Source organism: Lutra lutra, chromosome 7, assembly GCF_902655055.1.
Source record: "Lutra lutra chromosome 7, mLutLut1.2, whole genome shotgun sequence".
NCBI lineage: Eukaryota > Metazoa > Chordata > Mammalia > Carnivora > Mustelidae > Lutra > Lutra lutra.
The window spans coordinates 51,244,763-51,266,334 of record NC_062284.1 but is presented as its reverse complement, the minus strand read 5'-3'; the positions used below and the strand labels follow the sequence as shown (position 1 = coordinate 51,266,334).

The following is a 21,572-nucleotide window of genomic DNA, read 5'->3' as shown; positions in this document are numbered from 1 at the left end:
AAAATCACACCCAGGACTTAGATAAAAGGGGAAGTGTGACTGGCTCTTATCTCTCTACTGACTCGAATGCACACACATCACACCACCCCCACACCCTCCCCAGTTGCTTTCAGCCTTTTCTCAAGGCATTTTACACCCCTTCAAGTTCCTGATTGCTCTCCCATGACTGTAGGTCTCAAAATCAATGCCCAGAACTGCACACAGAACTCCATGTGTGGGCTGTGTTGAAAACTCCCTGGCTACTGGATTCACTGGTACAGTCGGAAAACAGAGCTTTTTGCAACTGTGCACATGGACTACTCATACTAACTTTATCTACTAAAATTCCCAGTAATTTTTTGCACATGATGCTAAAGAGACACCTATGAAGTTGGCCTTTTGGGACCACAACAATGACTTTGGTCAAGCTTTTATCTTAGATTCAGCCCTTGTAACTTCTTCAGTTTTATCATCCATTATTATCATCCATTTAGCTTATTTTTATCACCCATTCTCTGAGCAGTCCTCTGAGTTTTATATTCTTTATAAAATGAATGAGTCACCAATGATATTCAAGCCAATGATCAAGAGCTCAACAAGACCGTGGTGCCTGAGTGGCTCAGTCAGTTAAGTGTCCCACTTGGTCTTGGCTCAGATCATGATCTCAGGGTTCTGAGATCAAGTCCCAAGTCAGGCTCCACACTCAGTGGGGTCTGTTGAAAGATTCTCTCCCCTATTCCTCCCCCTACCGTCTCCCTCTCAAATAAATAAATAAATCTTAAGGGGTAAAAAAAACTACTACAAAACATATCACTATAATCTAAAGGAACTGAATACCTAGCTCCCTCTGGTCTTGCAGCCCAGTAACACTATTAGAATAATATTACTGTCATCTTGTACCATGGTGAGGGCCACCCCTAGGGATGACAGAAGGGTGAAATGGTAGGAACCTATTTCCCAGTGACTTTGTGGGGTTACCATTCCTGCCTTGGGCTGCCTGTTGTCAGAATTCTTTTAACTGGGAGAGAAATGAACTATTTTATGTGAAGAAAAAAAAGGGTGGTGTGGGGTGGCAGGGGAGAGTACAGATTGAAGTGATCCAAAATCTAAGCTTGGAGAGAATAAAGCCAAACTACAGTATTATTTTTCTCCAAACAAATTTAATTCTGTTCTAGCCCCAAAGAAGGGGAAGAACCTAAAGTTTAAAAATAAAAATAAAATAAAAATTGAAAAAAAAAAACCAAGCCATTAAAAAATTAAGCCCCCTCCCTCAGCAATAAATACTGAAAAGATATATACACATGAGGCTCAGGAGGGAGGCAAGAACAAGAACCTTGGGAACACCATCCCATGGCAAGATCCCACACTTCTACCAATTCCATGCTCTTTGCCTAAAACACAGAAGAGCAATGAAAGAGGCTACAGGTATTACACCAAGGAGTGTGTGGCCTCAGAGAGAGCTTGAACAGGATAAAAGGAGGAAAAGAAGAGACACAGTGTCTCACAGGGCAGAGGAAAGGAAAAGTCATCATCTCAAACATCCCCCGCAGCCTGGCTGAGTCACGGGATATAGGTGGTCCAGCTGCTAAGTGCCCGTGAGCTTCTCCTCTCAACCTGACTCCTTAGCATGCAAGTCAGGTAAGGTCATTCACACTGGGGCCGAGATGCCACTGTGGCAGCAGCCTGACTGCTGGAGCCCTGAGGCTTCCCATTCACCACCAGCAAGAGGGGTGTCTCCACACGAACACTGGAAAAGCAATAGTCCTAGAAAAGACAAACACACAGAGGTTCGTTACAGATCCTAAGATGGAAGCAACTTCAGCACAGGGATACACCAGTGGGGCTTTCTCCCCATTCCTTCCCCCTTAGGACATACACCCCTTACCTCTATCTCACATTAAAGAAACAAAGCTGAGCTAGCAAAGGGATGTCATTTTCCCCAAGTTTTCAATCTTCAGAAGGAAAATCTGGGGAAAGTAACACGCCAGTAATACCACTACAAGAACGGGACAATTCTCTGAAAAAAGACAGGTTCCGGCACAACCTAGCAAAAGGGCACCACCACCAGTTCTCACAGAATCTGCCCTTCCTGTTGTTTCCTGACAAAACCAGATACACAGAGGGGCACCAGGCAGGCTCAGTCAGTGAAGCATGTGACTGTTGATCTCTGAGCTGTGAGTTCCAGCCCATGCTGGATGGAGAGCTTACTTAAAAATAAAATCTTAGGGGCATCAGAGTGGCTCAGTCATTAAGCATCTGCCTTCAGCTCAGGTCATGATCCCAGGGTCCTCGGATCGAGCCCCACATTGGGCTCCCTGCTCGGCAGGAAGCCTGCTTCCCCCCCTCCCTTTCCCCCTGCTTGTGTTCCCTCTCTCACTGTGTATCTCTCTGTCAAATAAATAAAATCTTTTAAAAAATAAATAAAATAAAATAGAATCTTAAAAACAAAAACAAAAACCCAGATACACAGAGCCACCAGTAAAAATTCTGAGAAACTCCAAGTCCAAGTGTTTGTAAGGCCCGAAATTAATCTGCCAAATATAAATTCGAGTTACCTCTCCTTTTGCATCAGCAGGAAGAAACAGAATGTGTAGTTTAGACATTCTTCTAATAACAGAAAAGACAGCTCCCTTTACCAGTTCAAATGTATTTTAAGTTATAAAACATGTTAAAAAAAGATCTTTATCCAAAAAATACTTTCCCACCAGGAGTGTGAAGGGAGCCCTTTTAAGTCAAAGTAATGAGGTGAATTAAATCAAATTTTTTTAACATCCTAACAGGAATATGGGCAATGACCAAAAAAAAAAGAAAAAAAAAAGCTGATTTATAAAAGGAATATAAATAGTCAATAAACATCTGATAAAATGTCCAACCTCATCAATATTCAAGAAACCAAAGCAAAACAATACTGATGCTGTATTTTTCATGTAAAAGCAGCATATAATGTTTCAAAGGTTTCTCCCCAGAGCTGAGAAAACTATAAAGAAACACTCGCTCACATCTACTGTTGGTAAGAACTGGTACGACATTCCAAAAATTAACCTTGCAATATGTGGCAAAAGTCCGAGAATTCTGCATACCCTTTAGAGCCAGAATTCTACCTTAAAATTCATTTAAGTAAATAATCCTGGACACAGACCGATACAAATTTTTTCACTACAGTGCTTTTATGACAGGGAAAAATTAAAAATAATCTATATCTAGGGGCAGTGTATTTTTTCTGTAAATGTCCAAGTAACAGTTTAGGCTTTACGGGCTCTACAGTCTCTGTCACAGAACTATTCAACTCGGACACTACAAAAAGCAGCCACAGACAATCATGAACAAATGAGCGTGGCTAGGTTCCAAAAAAATTAATTTGTGGACACTGAAATTTGGATTTTCTGAATTTTCAGGTATCACCAATTATTATTCTTCTTCCAATTGCTTTTATTTGAAAATACAGACACTATTCTTGTCTCACAGGCCATGTGAAACAGGCAGGGAGCCAGATTTGGTCAATAGGCCACCAGCTGTCAACCCCTAATCTAAATGTGAAAAATGGTTAAACAGCGACTCATGTAAGATTTCTGTGATGATGAAATGAGCCAGTACAGGCAAAAAAGCTCTTAACCCAGCATCTAGCAGTCAGTTAAGTTTTCAGTAAATGTTAACTATCATCACCGTCCTTATCACCACCTCTGCGTGTCCATTTAAAACAATGTTGTAGAATATGTAAAAACACGGGAAATGTTCACAAACATTACATATACTATTCCGCTCTTTTTAAAAATATACATATGAATGTGCATGTGCAGATTTATGAAAAAAAAGACTGGAGGTGTACAGACGAAACCGCTAACAGTAATAACATCTGAGTGATAATATTTTGGTCCAGTTTTTAAAAAATTTTTGAGATAACTGGCATCTAACATTGTGCAAGTTTAAGGTGTAAACATGTTTATTTAATGTATTTATATACTGGAATCTGATGACCACCACGATGTTAGCTAACACCTCTATCATGTCATGTAATTGTCATTGCTTTTTTTGTCGTGGGAACAATTAAGATCTAGTCTCTTGGCAGCTCGGAAGTATATAATACCATGTTGTTGTCTGTAATCACTGTACTAAGCATTAGGTCTCCAGGACACATTTAACTACTGCAAGTCTGACCCTTAAACAATATCTCCCTAATATGCCCACTCCCACAGCCCCTGGCAACTACAATTGTAGTCTCTGTTCTCCTAATTTCAGCTTTATTACTTTCCAGAGAAGTGATATCATACAGTATTTGCCTTTCTCTGTCCAGTCCTTTTTTAAAATTCTTTTTGTTTACCAGTAGTTTCCCTTTTTAGTAAAAAACAAACAAACAAAAAAAATTACATGTATGCATACGTATACACACATACATATACATATACATGCATTATTTTACATATTTGTTAAAGGAAATAAACTCAGCCCCACTTTCAGAGCCTATGAGCTGGGAACAAATCCTGGCCATCACTCACTTTTCCTTTGTGCTGAATTTGGTGAAGCCGGAGGTTGGGCTCGGGAATGGCTACAGAGTCCCCAATGAGCACTCCCCAACTCTGTACCATGTTATACACCATCACTGCATAGCAAGGTCCATCTGAATCTACCAGGCCAAATGTACTGCCAGGTTAAGATGGGTTAAGGGAGGGGTAGGGAGGAAATGTGGGCAGGAAAGAAGAGCAAAAACAGTGGTTTTAAAATACCAACAAAATAAACAAATGCTTTCTCAGTTACTTAGAACACTTATGACAGGTAACCATCATCCACTACGCACGTCTGAGTCCTCATTTTTCATACATATATAATATCTTTGATAAAGGTTACACACAAGACTCATCAGTCACTTTGCCACACACTTGAGATGTATGGACGCTGGGACCATTCAACAAATACTAATAATGAACCAGCTCAAAATGTGGCAGCTGCAACTTTATTCCTGGTCTATCAATTTAACCATCATAACCTTCCAATTCTCTAAGCATCACCGCCAATGTCACTGAATCCCACAAACTTTCAGTGAATACCTATCATGTGTCAAGCTTTGGGCTTAGTGAGAAGACAGTGATCCAGCTGTGAGTAAGCTTACAGTCTAGCAGGAGTCAGACACTTAAACCGTCACTTACAAGACAAGTGTGAGAGGTGCTAGAACAGCTTCTCCCTCATGCTGAGTTCAGTGAGGCCAAAGGTGGGACCTTGGGAACCCAGAGGACAAAGCAGGGGAGGTTTCCTTGAGAAGGAGAGCCTCAAACGGAATGTAAAGGATGAAAAATTATCTGGGTTACAAAAAGAAAACTAATCCTCAGTAGGAATAGAAAACCTCTGGGGGAATGGGAACAGGGATTACCTGGGAGGGAACACAAGAGAACTTTCTGAGGTGCTGGTAAGTAATGTGCTGTATCTTGACAGGTGTTTGGGTTACATAGATTTATGTTAGTCAAAATTTAGCAAATGTACACTAAGATTTGTATATTTCATTCTATGTAAATTTTACACAAAAAGAAGAATAAATACTGAACTCTAGTTAATGATTACATGCTTAAGTATTTCGGGGAAAGTATGTTGATCTTTGCAATTTACTCTGCAATGCTCCAAAAATAAGATGGATTAATAGATTAATAAGGGGACATAGAGATACATGAGGAACCAAGTAAGGTATTAGTGGTAGAATATGGGTGGTTGGGTATGCAGATTTTTTTTTAAGATTTATTTTTTAAGATTTATTTATTTGTCAAAGAGAGAGAGAGAGAGCACAAACAGACAGCAGCAGAGAGAGAAGCAGGCTCCCCATTGAGAAAGGAGCCCAATGTGGGACTCGATCCCAGGAACCTGGGATCATGACCTGTGCTGAAGGCAGCCACTTAACCAACTGAGCCACCCAGGCGTCCCTGTTCACTGAAAAATTCTTTTAATTTTGCGGTGTCTGAAAAGTTTAAAATAAAATGTTGGGGGGAAAATGTGAGTTGTATCAAGAAGCAGCCAAAGGATTATCCAGACAGACATGAGCTGTGTGTAAAGGTATGGAGGCATGAAAACAGCCATTCTGGAACCTACAAAACTATGACAAGACAGGAACAAGAGGCACAAGCGGGAAAGTGAAAGAAGAGAATGGAAAGAGGCAGGCACAGAGCAGATTATGAAGGACTTTGCATGCTAAGCTAATCTAAGAGTTCAAACTTTATCCTGAAAGTAAGCACAGGCGTAAGAAGGGATTTTAGACAGGAAATGGCATCTAACATTGGGTTGCTTCTCCACACTGTGAAAATATTTCTCCGCACTGTGGAACACTGGACAAAAAACAAGGAGTCCAAAGACCTGTCTGGAGAAGCAATAAGGGGCTACATTGTGTCCACAGAGACGGGGCGGTGGGGGAATGTATTGGACTTGATGAGTGCCATAATGCAGGAGAATGGAGAATTCCAGAACAACTTCCAGAAGTCTTAATTAAGTGACTGAGCAGAAGTGCACCGATTGACAAGAAAGTCAGGGTGGAGAGACGGTTTAGAGAGAAAGAGAAAGCAAGCAATTTCGGACATAGTGAGTTAGACATTTCTGTTGGGAGCCCAGAGGCAGCTGGATATAGGAATTCAAACTTAGAAATGAGGCTTGGACTGGAGATACACCTGTGAGCATGGTGGGGGCAGCCGCAGCCTTGTATTTATAGGACATCACCAAAGGAGATGACCTCTAAAGATGGGAAAGAACTGGGGCTCATGCCACCACTTGGTACACCCAAATTCATAACCAACACCGCAATCAAGCCCAGCACTCTGCTAGTGAATCCAATCAAAGCCTCAGAACTGTAAGTCTCCTGGTAAAGGGAGAAAAGAGGAAAGGACAAAAACAGCATCCTTCTGGACTTAACATTTAGAAGTTAAAAAGAGAAACCAAGGAGTGACAAAATATTTGTCCTCGAGACCCCCTAAGATCCACATTTGTCCATCTCTCTTTCTCATTCCTCTCAGTTTTCGGGTCTGCACTAGTTAACTAAACTTTTCTCTACTACTTTCTTGCTCTTCAACTCGTGCATCTCTAGAGAATGCCACGGAGAAAGTTCAGGCATGTAACAGGATGTATTTGGATTTGGATGAAGCAGAAGAGATATGAAAAGGAACAGTGAGAAGGAAGTCAAAATGTTGTAGAGCCATGTAGTGGAAGCCACTGGACCAAACACTGGTGATGCCAGACAAAATAAATTCAGTAGAAAACAAAAAAAGGAAACCAGTCAATGAGGGATCAGGAAGTAAGGAAAGGACCAAGGGTAATGACATGGACTAAACTGCAATTTTTCAAGAGTTAAAAATTTTCTAAGTGAAGTACGCCTGGGTAGCTCAGTCAGTTAAGCATCTGCCTTCAGCTCAGGTCATGATCACATGGTCTTAGGATGGAATCCCGCACTGGGCTTCCTGCTCAGCGGGGAGCCTGCTTCTCCCTCTCCCTGTGCTTGCTGCTCCCCCTGCCTGTGCTCTCTCTCTGACAAATGAATAAAATCTTTTAAATAAATAAATATCTAAGTGCCTAGATGGCTCAGTCAGTACAATGTGTGACTCATGACCTCGGGGTTGTGGATTCAAGCCCTGCACTAAGAGTGTACAGATTACTTAAAAATAAAATCTTTCGGGGCGCCTGGGTGGCTCAGTGGGTTAAGCCGCTGCCTTCGGCTCAGGTCATGATCTCAGGGTCCTGGGATCGAGTCCCGCATCGGGCTCTCTGCTCAGCAGGGAGCCTGCTTCCCTCTCTCTCTCTCTCTCTCTGCCTGCCTTTCTGTCTACTTGTGATCTCTCTCTGTCAAATAAATAAATAAAATCTTTAAAAAAAAAAATAAAAAATAAAAAAAATAAAATAAAATCTTTCAATGAATCACTGAACACTATATCAAAAACTAACAGTGTATTATGTTTGCTAATTGAACATAATAAAAATAGATAAATAAAAATAAAATCTTTAAAAAATACATATTTTCTGAGAGAATGTTCTTAACTCATTCTCTCTGCTAGACTGTAAGCACCTTCACTTGGATCCTTTACATTTCACTCCCTACCACACATATACCAGATGCTCAATAAATATTTGTTGAATAACATCTAAGACTATCTCTCCATCAGGCCTTAAATTCTAACTTAAAGCTAACCTTCCAGAACTGCCTAGGCATACCAAAGTCCCAACAGGACTAAAAACTCTCCCTCTTCCAACTTCTGGGATCATGAAAACACAAAGAGGCAGAATTTCAAGGTTTCCATCTGCCTTATAAAAACAGCATTCAAATTTCAGCTATGGATGTAGGAATCCAGAGCACCAAGCTCTGGGGGGGGGGGGGGGACAGGTGATGACAAAATCTAGGGAGAGATTTGTGAAACATCTCCTAGATAATACCTGCTCATAAGACAGTCAGCGAAGCAGAACGCACTAATCTGTGACCACCAACAACATCCTCACTGTCAGAGAAGGGCCAGGAAGTAAAACCCATTAGTTCAAAAGAATGAAAAAGAGGAAAGGCAAGAGAAACTCACAAGGGGACCTTCTCCTCTGTGGTGAGGCTGAACACCACCTTTCCTAGGACCACAGCACCACTGTTCACCCCAGGCTGTAGGGCACTCAGTGGCTTGAGCTCCAGGGTCAATTTCTGCCCAGAGGCTGACTGGTAGCGCCCATCGCCACAGGGGCCTAGATGGGCTGGGCGCAAGCTTCCCAGCATGCTCTGCAACTTTTTGGCCTTCACCTTTCCCTGCAAAAAAAAAAGAAAAGGAAAAAGATAAAAAGCTATAAACTAGTCACTCTCTGTGAGAGTCTACTCCTACTCCCACCTACCCACTTCTGTAGATAGAGTCACTACAAATGAAGCCTATTTTATTCTTATTGTATTGACCCCCAGGAGAAGAAAAGCAGGATCCAGCCTTTTGACACCTTTACCTTGCTCTCAAGGAGGCTGGTTAATCTATTCAAGAATTCCAGAAGTTGCTGCTCTCGTCTCCGGGGCTCTGGCCAGGCAGGGTCCAGTGCTGCAGCCCGAGAGAAGCCCTCCAGGGCCTCCCCATAATTCTCTTCATATTTATGTAACTGCACAAAAAGTAAATTAAAACCTCCCAGTTACATGTGTATCTAACACGAACTATGCTAGGGGGAGTAACAGTACAATGTGCTAGGAATCTACAGAAATAAATTGTTTTCTTTCTAGTGGTTTCCCTGATCTATGACAAACAGCCTAAAGAAAGAACAATGCTTTACATCCCTCCTCCTGGCTCAGGGGATCACAAATCCCGAAGATGGAATCATTTCAAAGACACTAACTTCCAAATTCGAACATAGTTACGCTGCATACAGTGGGTCATTCTATTTTTATATTTATAACGAACATTTCAGAAGAGTCTCCTAAACTGTCCCTCCATCCTCTGTGTACCCTCCTGCCTCCTCAGCCCCATCCTCTTTCCCGCCATAGACTCCATCAGATCCTAAAGTCAAACTGGGCCAACCCTCCCTCAAAATAATGTGGCTTTTCTCTCATAGTTTGTACTCAGCCCTGTCCCTATGAATACTCAGTTATTGTCCCAGGCAAAGACTCAGATGTCACCTAGGTGACTTGCGGATGACCACCACCCCACAGGTCTTACCGTTGCCCTGTTCAGATGAAGATCAGGATTGCTGCAAGCTGTCCTGTCAACCTTCTCCTGTAGCAGGAGAAAAGGATGATCAGTGGATCCTGTCTCATTCTTACGGATGGCCATGCCCAACATGGCCTAGTCCTCTCCCCCTGCAAAAATTCGAGTTTCTTCCTTGTCAAAATGTTACCTATACCCACACTGTTATACAGTAACTGCCTGAGTGGTATATTACATAGTCCCTGACACCTTAAGGAGGTAAGGGTTTGGGGATGTGTATGAAACTTTGAATGTAATTTATCCATGCAATAGTACAAAAATAAACGTATAAAAGCATTTTGATTTAAAAAAAAATTTAATGGTGATATAATGGTATAAATGAGAAAAGCCTAGAAAAGAAATGTCATCAATTTAATGCATTTCCTGTGCCCATTAGCCCTGCTCCAGATACAGGAAGAAGCATGTTTCTACATTCAAGCCTCCTTCAAAATCCACTGAAAATCAAATTCTGATTCTCTAATTTAAATAGATGACCAGAAACCACATGAAAGTGCAGACGGATGTGAAGAAACTACTATGTTCATGGCCATGTTCAGCTTATTTTTCCGATTATGTTCATTGCCTAGCACGTTATAAAAGTAAAAACAACATGGATTAAAACTATTTAAATGGGGACGCCTGGGTGGCTCAGTCGGTTAAGCTGCTGCCTTTGGCTCAGGTCTTGATCCCAGGGTCCTGGGATTGAGTCTCGCATTGGGCACCTTGCTCAGCAGGGAGCCTGCTTCTCTTTCCACCTCTGCCTGCCGCTCTGCCTGCTTGTGCACTCGCTCTCTCTCTCTCTTTCTCTCTCTCTCTCTGACAAATAAATAAATAAAATCTTAAAAAAAAAAACTGTTTAAATGGTTGGTTTAAACATGTTTAAAAATGCAGATTTGGGTAAAGAAATTAAGAGTTAAAAGCAACAATTTAGTGGAAGCCAAATATAAAATTTTTAAAGAATACACCGTTACTATTTTTTAAAATGTAAACATCCACCAAAGTAAGAAATTAGACTAAAATATAACTCCTCTGCCTTCAAGTTCCCTGATGGAAAAAACATCAGTCCCTCAACTACAAACATGAACAGAAGGTAGCTTATTCTCTATTCTGTCACACAGAACAAATAAGTAATACTAAGTTAAAAGACAATTCTTTATGTCAAGACAAGCAAGAAAGCAAAAAAAGAGAGATGAATACGAGGCCCAAATAAAAACTGCTTAGGCCAATGTGAACCTTTTATAAGGAGTAATCAAGAGCTCAAGCCTGAAGGAATCCCTCATGTAAGCGACTGTTGATAGAAAAACAGCCTGAAAGGCCTAAGCAGAACATGAGCTCCACTGGACTCATCCTGAAGAAATGATGCAGAGTAAGCTAGACGCTGTTTTCTATTGTAAAGCTTTCATTTTTAAGTAATCTCTACACCCCACATGGGGAATAAACTCACAACCCCGAGATCAAGAGTCTTATGCTGAGCCAGCCAAGTGTCTCCACTGATTTTGATTTTGATTTTAGCCTGTGGGAAACCCAGAGTCATAGTGTCTCATGGTTAATCGCAGGATAGCACTTCATTTATACTTAAGTATTAGAGCTTTCATTTTTCTTTAAACATATACAAATATTAATAAACATTATTTTAATATAGACTTTTATCCCCACCACAAAAGATGAACACATTGGGATGGGTTCTGGGATTTGGTCATAAGTGCCCGCAGGAAATCCAGGTAGTTCAAAGAGCTATCTAGCACTGAGGCACCCTTTAAGTAGCTGCTAATACCCCAGTTATAAGAAGAAATAAGTCACCCCTGCAGACACAGCTTTGCAAAACCATGCACACTTGATGCCACTGATTACTGTCCATGTTGCTTGCTAAAGAGCCACAGAGAAGACTGAATGACACTCTTGCTTCTGTTGTGACCATACATACTTACTGCTTGGGCATAGGCACTGAGGGCTTGCTGGGAGATCTTAGGGTTCTGGCCAGTATTGAAGTAAAGAGAAAGATACGCATTCCCCAGAATATCTGAAATAGAAACAAACGGATTCTGGTTCCTCGTGTAAAGGGCTTGGAAGTCACCACTCCACCCTGATGGACTGAAAAACCCACAACTCTTCTTGGATCCATAAGACAGGGAACAACGCAGGGCAAACTACTGCCCCTAAAACTGGAGACAGACAGGCAAACACAGGTCTTGTGGCTCACCAGGGCAGAAACTCACGAGCCGCAGGAACCAGTGCTGAGGTAGGAACACCTCAAATGTAACTGACGAAGAGCTGGGGGTTCAATATGGACAAGTCAGGGAGTCAGAAACTCCCAGGGTCCCAGGCATAAGGAGGTCCCCACAATATTGTTGAGATTTACCTCCAGAAGCTCAACCAGATTCATATAGCAAGTATCCAAGAAAAATCCCCTTCTTTCCCCTACTTCCAGCAGGGGAAAGGGGAGAAAGAACTGTTCCGAAATATGCTAGAGCACCCAGTTCCTCACGAGGCCTGCCCTCAGAAGAAACTAGCTAACTAGAGCCTAACTAACCTAAGGAAGGAAAATTTCCATCTGGCTGTAGCCATCCACGTGGGGGAGGGGAGACACCCAGCCGCAGCCCACTCTAGCCACCCTGCCCCACCTAAGTAGGGGAAAAACCCTGAGAAACACAGTGGTGAGTCACCTCAGAGCCCAGGTTCAGGATATGACCTATTTTGGTTACCCTCAAAAGACTCTCTGAAAGGTCCCCCATCTGACAGACCCCAGTGATAACACCGTATTTAGTATACTCCAAATTCCACTGGGATAAAGAGGTGAACACAGAGCCAAAGCAGAAACCTGAGCAGACTGCACAAAAGCCCTGCCTTGCTTATGTGGAAACATAAGCATCCTCTCTTGGATGATAAGATCCAAGAGTTCCTAGAACCGTGGTTCATCAAAATACCTTTCAGGCTTCTTCAAAACAAAGATGCCCAGGCTTGACATTAAAAATCAGACCCAATAGGTGGGCTCCAGAAGATTCTGGCATGTGTGGCCATGTTGAGAACCACTGCTCTAGAAACTTGTGGGACTGTGGGAGATCTTTCAAGAGCACTCACACCAGGAGCGGCCATCGTGGACATCCATCTGCACAGCCAACTTAGCCTGTCGGACACTGTCCATGACATGACGAGAATGTTCATCTCCAGTGTCAGTTCGGAGCTGGCGAAGCACCATGGACAGGTTTTGAAGAGAGACCTTGTTCTTGCACTGCAAACAAAGAAGACACATACGCAACCTTACTGATTCTAATTCCCCTTTCCAGATCTTTTCTATCTTTATCTTCTAAATCTAATTTCTCATCTTGATTCTTAGCACTGTCTACAAGGATCAACTTGGCTGTTAATTTTTCTTCACTTCTCATCTACCCCTGAAACTGATCCCATCATCTTCTTCCTTTCTTAGTCTCTATCCCTGTTTTCCTCAGCCACATCTGCTCCCTGACTCTTCCTCCCCTCTGATTCCATTCTCCTAGGTCTAGTACAGTCCTATTCTGGTATTCACATCCTAGGGAGATTCACAGAACCAAAGGAATGTCGGCCTTCCCATCTGTGTTTCCCCAGTTGGCTCACATGGGTCAGGGCTCCTGAGAAGCAGGTGTGGGCAGCCGCAATATCGCCTTTCTTCCAGTACACCTCTCCCAGCTGGTTCCAGGCTTCCACCAGCTTGGGCTCCAGCTTCACAGCCTTTGACAGAAGCTCCTCAGCCTTAGGACTGTAGTCTGGAGTCACATTCAGTGCCTTCCCAGTCAGCATCAGAACCTGTGCCTTGCCCTGGACAGAACCTAAGAGGAAGGGAAAATGGAGGAAACTGGAAAAACCCAGGCAGTCTTAGAGAAGACCAGGGCACTTTTCTCAAGACATAACCTCAGGTCGGCCCCAGGAATGAAATAGTTGAAGAAAATCTTTATGAACAAACCACTTATTGAAAGCCTACCAAGGCAGAGTAGTATGTTAGGTAATGGGGAAACAAAGAAAGTATTATCCCTACCTTGGAAGGGCTTGCAATCTAGTGGAGAGGACAAAGCATATTCATGGAAGATTAAAACAACAATGAAAAGGGGCATACGCCAATAAATGGGCTTTACCAAGTGAAAAGGAGGGGCACCTGGGTGACAGTTAAGCATCCGACTCTTGATTTCAGCTCATGTCATGATCTCAGGATCGTGAGATCAAGCCCCACATCAGGCTCCATGCTCAGCAGAGAGTCTGCTTGGGATTCTCTCTCTCCCGCTGCCCCTCCCTCACTGACTCCCCACCCCAAACAACATGCTTGCTCACTGTCGCTCCCTCAAATAAATAAATCTTTAAAAAGATTTTAAAAAGAAGTGAAAAGGAGAAAAGACAAGATCCTCCAGTTAAGGAAATGATGTACACAAAGACAGAGAGGCAGAAACCCATGTGGCATGTTCAAGGGAGAATAGATAGTCCAACCTGAAAGACACAAAAAGTTCCTCTGTAAGTAAGTAGTCAGAGATAAGGGTAGAAGAGGAAAAAAACAAAAAAAAAACACAAAAAACAAAAAACAAAAAAAAAAAGAAAAATGGTCAGTGAGACCTGAATACCAAATTAAGGTGTTTAGACTTCAACCAGTCAATAGTAGGAATCTCTGAATATACTTGAGCAAGGAGGCAGAAAAAAAGGTAAGATTAAATACAGGAAGTAATATTTAGAAAGATAATTGCATGATCATTACATATATCAATTTGGAAGTAAAAGAAATTAGAGGCAGAAAGGTCAGTTAAGAGATTAAGGGCACCTGGGTAGCACAGACGGTTGAGTGTCCGTCCAGCTCTGGGTTTCAGCTCAGGTCATGATCTTGGAGTCTTGAGATCGACCCCCGAGTAAGGCTCCACTCACCCAATAGGGAGTCTCCTTCCCCTCCCCCTTGACCGTCCCCCAACTCTCTCTCTCTCTCTCTCTCTCTTTATCTCTCTCTCACACACACACACCCCCTCTCTCTCTCCCCCCTTCTCAAGTAAGTAAATAAATCATTAAAAAAAAAGGTAGTTTGGGATGCCTGGGTGGCTCAGTTGGTTGAGCAGCTGCCTTCGGCTCAGGTCATGGTTCCAGCGTCCTGGCATCGAGTCCCACATCAGGCTCCTTGCTCAGCAGGAGCCTGCTTCTCCCTCTGCCTCTGCCTGCCATTCTGTCTGCCTGTGCTTGCTCTCTCTCCCTCTCTCTCTGACAAATGAATAAAATCTTTAAAAAAAAAAAAAAAGGTAGTCTAAGGAACAGTTATGTTCTTTTATGTCATGGCATCTGCTATAATCAAACTTCAGAAAACATAGTTTAAAGGACTAAAAGGTAGCCATCCTACAGAGGGGCCCTCAGAAGAAATACTCTGTTGTACCATCCTGTAGCAACCACAAATGGGATACCAAAGGGTTTACAAAGGGAGAGCAAAACTCTACCGCTTTTCGGTGAAGGGCAGGGGGTTGTGCACTCCTTGCCACTCATACCCACTACTTCCTCCATCTGCTGCAGAGTCTTCTCCATCTCCTCCCGCACATCCTGTTGCTTCCTTCCAGCATCCTCAACACCATGTGTCTCGAAATAGCACTCTCGAAACGAATACAGCTGATCCACCAGTTCCTGGGAAGCGTAAGAATGGTACCATTAAGAGGAGAGAATGCCAGACACGGAAACTGGAAACTGGCTAGCCATACCAGCTCTGTTCTAGAAATACGGATCCGCTCTCTCACTGAGGAATGACACAAGAGGCAAGCAGACAGGTCTCCCAAAATGCCACAGATCATGAAGAAAGGTAGCCAGGTCCCAGACCACTCTCGTGTGGTCCCCTGCCAGTCTCAGCACCATGATGATAGTTCTCTCTCCTCCAGCTCCAGCAGGGCTTCCAGCATGACTAAGCACTTCATGTACCACAGTCAAGAGGAGGGAAACACTTTGCAACTTGAGATAAAACAGAGTTAATAAGGTAATAAGGTTACTGGTCCCCAGAGCACAAAACTTCGAAATGCACACTTAAAGCTGGACTTCCTAACAAAAACAATCCTATCCCTGATTTTTCTTGTACTAGTACCTGAGCTTTGCAATGATGATGACCAACATGAGAGAACCATTGCTTTCCACAACAAACAAATCAATTTAAGTTTAAGTTTAAGGATCTTGGTATTTTTACAGGATTTTGTTTCTTTAAATATTTGTGGATTTTATTGTTTTGTTTTGTTTTGTTTTTGTCAAGTCACCTTCTGGCTCTCTTGTATTTGACCCAAGTAAATGTTCCCTTTCCTACTTTTTTTTTTAAAGATTTTATTTATTTGTTTCAGAAAGAGAGAGAGCATGAGAGGAGAGAAGCAGACTGACTCCCTGCTAATCAGGGAGTCTGACATAGGACTTGATCCCGGGACTCCAGGATCATGACCTGAGCTGAAGGCAGTTGCTTAACGAACTGAGCCACCCAGGCACCTCCCCCGTTTCCTATTTTAAATGCCTCTGTCTCTGAGTCTTCCTGTGACAACAAAGCCTTTCCACTATCTATTCTTTACTGAAACTGACCAGCAGCAGAAATATATAACACAGTTCTGTCACATCTTAACTACCTCTACAGCACATCCTAAACCCATCTACCTGTCTTCTTCTCACTAGGACTATCCAGGACTAAATCAGCACCATTACTTGCCTGGACTGCTGCAACAGCTTCTAACCTGGTCATCTTGTTTCTACTCTCTCCCATTCTCCTCATTGTAGTCGGGACAACCTTACAAAAATGTACATCACGTTTCCGTAGTGTAGTGGTTATCACATTCGCCTCACACAAAAATGTACATCACATCACAAACTGTGTTCCACTATAGAGAGAATAAAATCTAACTCCTAATCACAGCCTAGAAGACTGTACGATCTGACCTCACACTACTATTCACCCTGCCACAAACTTCTCCCTTCACTCTCACATGCCCTCCCTTCTACAATAATCAAGCCACACTGGCTTTCATTCAGTTCCTCAGATCCAGCAAACTCAATCCCACCCTGGAGGTTCATACCTGCTATTCCCTCTGCCTGGACACTCTTTCCCTAGATCTTTGCACACCTCATTCCTCATTATCATTTAGACCTCAGTTCACTATAAACTTCTCAGAGAGGCTCTCCCTGACTACCCAAACTAAAGTAACCACTTCCTCTTCTGCCCACTGTTAATCATACTTATTTTTCTTCACAGTCCCTATCAGCTGAAATTGTGTGGCCTATACAGTAACAGTCTGTTGTTGTCTCCACCCCTAGAATGTAAGCTCCAAGAAGGGAGGGTCCTAATCTCCCATCTCCCACGTTCAGAGCTATACCTGAGCACGACAGCAGGGCTTAGGACATGACAGGCTCTCATTAAAAATGTTGATGGAATGGCTTAACGAATCATCCCTGTCTCTAACACTCATGGGCTATACTTAATTTAAAACCCTGCCCACAGCAAAGAAAATGGACAGTACACTCTGTAGCAGCAATGTTTCTCAAATACTCTGTGTTATTTTCAGGACTCAGCCTGCAGATTCCGATTTTAGAAGTTTTAGCAGAACCCAAACACCTTTTAACAAGTACTGCAGATGACTGTAATGAAAATGGCCTGTAAAACACACTTTGAGAAATAACCTTTTATGACATTCCTTCTGTCCTAAAATAACAAGGAAATCAAAACATACTACCATTCCCATGGATAGCAGTATCACTATCCTTTTCCTCTCCTCTACTCCATTTCCCCATTCCATTCCTGCACCATTCCTGTTCACCCACCCCAAGATACCCCAAGGTACTTGCTTAATCCATCTACCACAAATGAGCCCAGGAAAAGAGAGTTCTCAGCAAAACTTGTAACACAATTCCTTTTGCCCTGCAATCAGCATGGCTATAAATTAGGAACTTTAGAGAGGGTTTCATTGTCTGCTTCTAGTCCTGAAAACGAATATGCAAGAAATTATTTGGCTTTGTTGTTTTGTTTTGCTGGAGTGAACATTTTTAATAACTTCTTGTCTCATGGAAAAATTAACATATGTAAGTTGCTAAAATTCATGTAAGTACACATAAAAAAAATACAAAGTAAGAAATTCCTCATTATCTCCCAAACAATCTCAGAGATAACCACTGTTTAGTATACATATACTAACATATATACACAATGCTTCCAATATGGAGCCAGGATTGAGAATCTCTGATTTCAGCCAGTCACACTAGGAATTCCCCAGTCACACTAGGGAATGAACTGAGATTAAATTAATCTCAGTCAAGTGGAAGTAAAATAAAGTTCACACTCTAAAAGGTGTTATTATCTTAGTCTCCTCAAAAAACAAACAAACCTCACCAATGTTTAAACTTTTGCATTACAAGCCTTTAAGCAGGTTATAAACCTGCCACGGGTCTAATGTTTATTCCAGAGGGAGGCACCTGACCAGCTCAGTGTGAAGGGCATGCGACCCTTGATCTCCAGGTGGTGAGTTTGAGCCAAACGCTGGGTATGGAGATTACTTCAATAAATAAAACTTTTTAAAAAATAAAAATAAAAAATAAATTCTAGGCTGTCTCAGAACACAAAGAACTCAGTTTCTGAGGTTTAAGGAAAATCTTGGGTCACTGAAAGAAGGTAAAGAGCAAACAAGCAGTTAGTGGCTACCTACCAAGTACAAAAGACTAGTCCTAGTCACAACGGCAGTCAACTCTGAACTGGGTGGAATGTGGACCCCTCGGCATCAGATGCCAAACTGGGATTGCAAGTGTGCAAAAGAATCAAAACTGTGGAGTCCTGAGGGGACTGACCAGGATACTAGTGGTGCAAGCTCTTACTCTGCTTGTTGCCCATTTCAAAGCAGGTAAAGCAGCGAAGAAATGGCCTTTGTGGGAATCACAACACATGATAAGAGCCCCTGCAGATCTACCATACACATGTGTATACGACTTGTGACGGGTGAACGGAGGGAGAAGAAAAACCTCCCTAAGAACGTGCAAGAATAAAGTTAGCAACAAATCCTCTTCCACACGGGACTGGAACTGAGTGTAGTCAGGGCGGCAGCAGGAGGTCCTACCACACGGCAGCGCTCCTCCCCCGGCCCGGGAGGCTCCCCTCTCCCACCTCGGCTGCACCCTCAGGAGTTGTTATAGTAACCGCACTGACACATGCAGCGTCCTGCATGCACCACGGAATTCGCTGGTACTACATAAACTGGGCTCCCCGCTTCTTCCCGAGTAACAAAGGCACATACAGATTTTAATCTATGGTCCCACCTGCAATTTCTGCAAGACCTGCTTGACTTCCTCGTCTTCATCAGCCATCATTTCCCAGCCACTCTCTGCTTCTCCGCCCCCAACTTTGTAACCACAGAGACTCATACCCACCCACCCACCCCCGCATCGTGGAGCCAGAGCGACATCTAGGGCACTGGAGGCTTATCTGCATCTGAGTAGAGGAGCTGGTGGATTAATGGGTTTGGTTTGGGGTTTTTGTTTTTGCTTTTTATGTGTCCAAACATTTTTTTAATTAAAAAAAAACATGGACTAATTATACATTTAATAAATTAAAACGGTGGTTTCTGATTGCAAGAAAAAAACAAAAAAAGCTTTCGTATAAGAATCACTGTAAAGAGGGGCGCCTGGGTGGCTCAGTGGGTTAAAGCCTCTGCTTTCGGCTCAGGTCATGGTCCCAGTGTCCTGGAATCGAGCCCCACATCGAGCCCCACATCGAGCTCTCTGCTCTGCAGGGAGCCTGCTTCCACCTCCCTCTCTATCTGTCTGTCTCTCTGCCTACTTGTGATCTCTGTCTGTCAAATAAATAAATAAAATATTTAAAAAAAAAAAAAGAATCACTGTAAAGTTAACAATGCAAATACATTTTTTATTGTGAAAAGGCATAAAATTTCCTTTATGGGCAACTTGTCATTTATCCATCGTGTAATATCAAATACAAATATACTCCCGTAAAATAAATATGATTCTTTTGAGGGCAAAGAGCCAAATCAAAGACATCATTGAGGAAAAACTTGAATAGTAGACTATGAATTCTACAGAAGACAAAAGCTCTTATTTTAAATGTCTTTAAACTCCCTAATTCCTGACAGGGTTCTCAGAATATAGTTTCTCAGTTAATGAGTAGCAAATTGACTTACTGGTTAAATTAGCAACTCTGGAGCTTTCTGACAACAGTATAAAATAAATGGATAATTCGGAGTAACTAGCTTTTGGACTTTAATTTAGTTACTTTGAAACAACATAATTTAGTACCAAATGCTTAAACAGCCATTAGAATTGCTAAACTGTGAAATCAGCCTTATTTATATCTGATTGGGTATACAAAACTCATCAATTTTTTCCTGAAAAAAAACAAAAAGGCAGTAGAAATCCCAAAGAATAAAGAAGAGACTACTAATTAGGAGGCACATTTATGGACCTAGCACCATCATTCCAGTCTTAGACCATCCCAAGTGGCTAGAAGGAGGAAGGGAAGAGATGAGCATGTTGGAAAAGGATAGTTCTTAATTTGTGGCCCATTGGTACTCTAAGCCAACACAGGATCTAGCAGAGAGGAAAATCACTGAGGCTGGAATTTAAAACAAAAAAACTTTTGGCTCAGAGGGTAAGGAGGCACTCAACAACAGAATCAGTATATCCAGAAGGCCGTGCTGGAGTCCGCGTCGTGAACTAGGGAATTTCTTCTTGACGTCCAAGTCCTTTTAATTTCTATAAGTTTTTTTAACCAGGTGTGATATGTCGTAATTCTGAGCCAGATACATTCCAACCACATTACCAAAAGTACATCCAAGCAGGAACTAGAGCAAGGTTATATGCTAGAAGTGTGCAAAGGATGGCTAGAAACTGATTTTCATGAAACGGCACTGCTGCAAATCAACTTAACCCAATGCCTGTAGCTCAAAGAAGATGCTCTATAATCACTTTTGAGTTTATAAACTTGTTCTTTTCCCAAATCCTGGAAACTTCTAATATTCCCAGGTTGATTGCATGTATCTTTTTGTTCCATATCTTTCTATTTGTACCAAGATTGTAATACCACCTTCCGCACCAAAAAAGGACAGGTTCAGACAGTGTATGCCTGTGTTGTAAGTTTAAAACCTTAAGGGAAATGTAGTACAATGGTAAGGTAATTTGTCTGAATATTTTCCAAACTTGACAGTTATTTTCTATATCAGAGGGATTTCATCATTTTGAACACACTATATTAATAATTCTGCTACACTCAGAATGGTATCATGAAAGTCATAACTAATAAACTAATAGTATATCAGTACATTAATATATACCAACATATTGATAGACTATGTCTAGAAGGATAAATAAGAAACAATGACTATCTCTGTAAAAGGAAATGGGGACCAAGAGTTGTCAGTAGGCAAAGAAAATGCTTTTGCTGTGTACACTTTTGAACTTATCGTGTGCATGTACCTATTTAAAAATAAACATAATTTTTACATAAAATATTAGTTGCTTCCACATAGACTATCTCTGAAAGAGACACAAGATACTGACAACAGTAGTCGCTTTCAAAAACGTGAAGTGAGTGACTGGGGGACAGGGTGAAAGGGAGACCTCACTCCATGCTTTGTTTTATACTTTTTTTGAATTGGTGTCATGTGACTATATTAAACTCTTCAATAAGTAACTAATTAAAAGTAGCATGTATAAGTCCTAAGAAATTCTCTCTACTTTTTAATTATAGCTTACATGTATTTCAAACTGATCCTATAAACCTAACACAAGAAGCAAAGTTTCAAAGCAGAAGTAAATCATAAATAAACATAAAATTATTTCCCCACCATTTTCTGACAAAATTTAAACTGCAGAGAGAAGAAAAATACTTTGTAATGTAATCTATAAAATGTGTTAACAGCTATGAAATGGGAAGAGATATTTTAAAACTTTTTAATTGAAGACTTTTCATCCTCTTTCTGATATACCATTTTAACTTTG

The 21,572-nt window shown here is 41.7% G+C and overlaps 1 protein-coding gene and 1 pseudogene across 3 annotated transcripts; both read right to left on the bottom strand.

The window, feature by feature from the left end:
• Positions 1-735: 735 nt before the first annotated feature.
• Positions 736-18,952, bottom strand: TTC5 (tetratricopeptide repeat domain 5). 3 transcript variants are annotated; one of them, XM_047738337.1, is made up of 10 exons: positions 18,879-18,952; positions 15,062-15,242; positions 13,221-13,432; positions 12,708-12,858; positions 11,558-11,649; positions 9,603-9,659; positions 8,905-9,051; positions 8,505-8,719; positions 4,473-4,617; positions 755-1,743 (listed from the first exon to the last, which is right to left on the bottom strand). In XM_047738337.1, the coding sequence occupies exons 1-10, from the start codon at positions 18,927-18,929 to the stop codon at positions 1,624-1,626; spliced, it is 1,371 nt and encodes a 456-aa protein (XP_047594293.1). In that variant the 5' UTR covers positions 18,930-18,952; the 3' UTR covers positions 755-1,623. The 3 variants fall into 3 exon arrangements, with proteins under 3 accessions (XP_047594295.1, XP_047594293.1, XP_047594294.1); XM_047738338.1 differs by having other exon boundaries at positions 757-1,743; positions 15,110-15,242; positions 18,879-18,947; XM_047738339.1 differs by lacking the exon at positions 4,473-4,617 and having other exon boundaries at positions 736-1,743; positions 18,879-18,947.
• A 1,242-nt stretch (positions 18,953-20,194) lies between these two features.
• On the bottom strand, positions 20,195-20,911 carry LOC125104398 (short transmembrane mitochondrial protein 1-like; annotated as a pseudogene).
• Positions 20,912-21,572: the final 661 nt, after the last annotated feature.

Bases quoted from the DNA above. Each gene is read 5' to 3' on its own strand.
- TTC5 (XM_047738337.1), bottom strand. From the start codon at position 18,929: ATGATGGCTGATGAAGACGAGGAAGTCAAGCAGGTCTTGCAGAAATTG. The intron at 8,720-8,904 runs GTAAAGGTGTCA...TTTTTTTTGCAG, and splicing joins CCAGCCTCCTTGAGAGCAAG to GGAAAGGTGAAGGCCAAAAA. The intron at 4,618-8,504 runs GTGAGTTTCTCT...TTAACCTGGCAG, and splicing joins ACAGAGGAGAAGGTCCCCTT to TACATTTGGCCTGGTAGATT.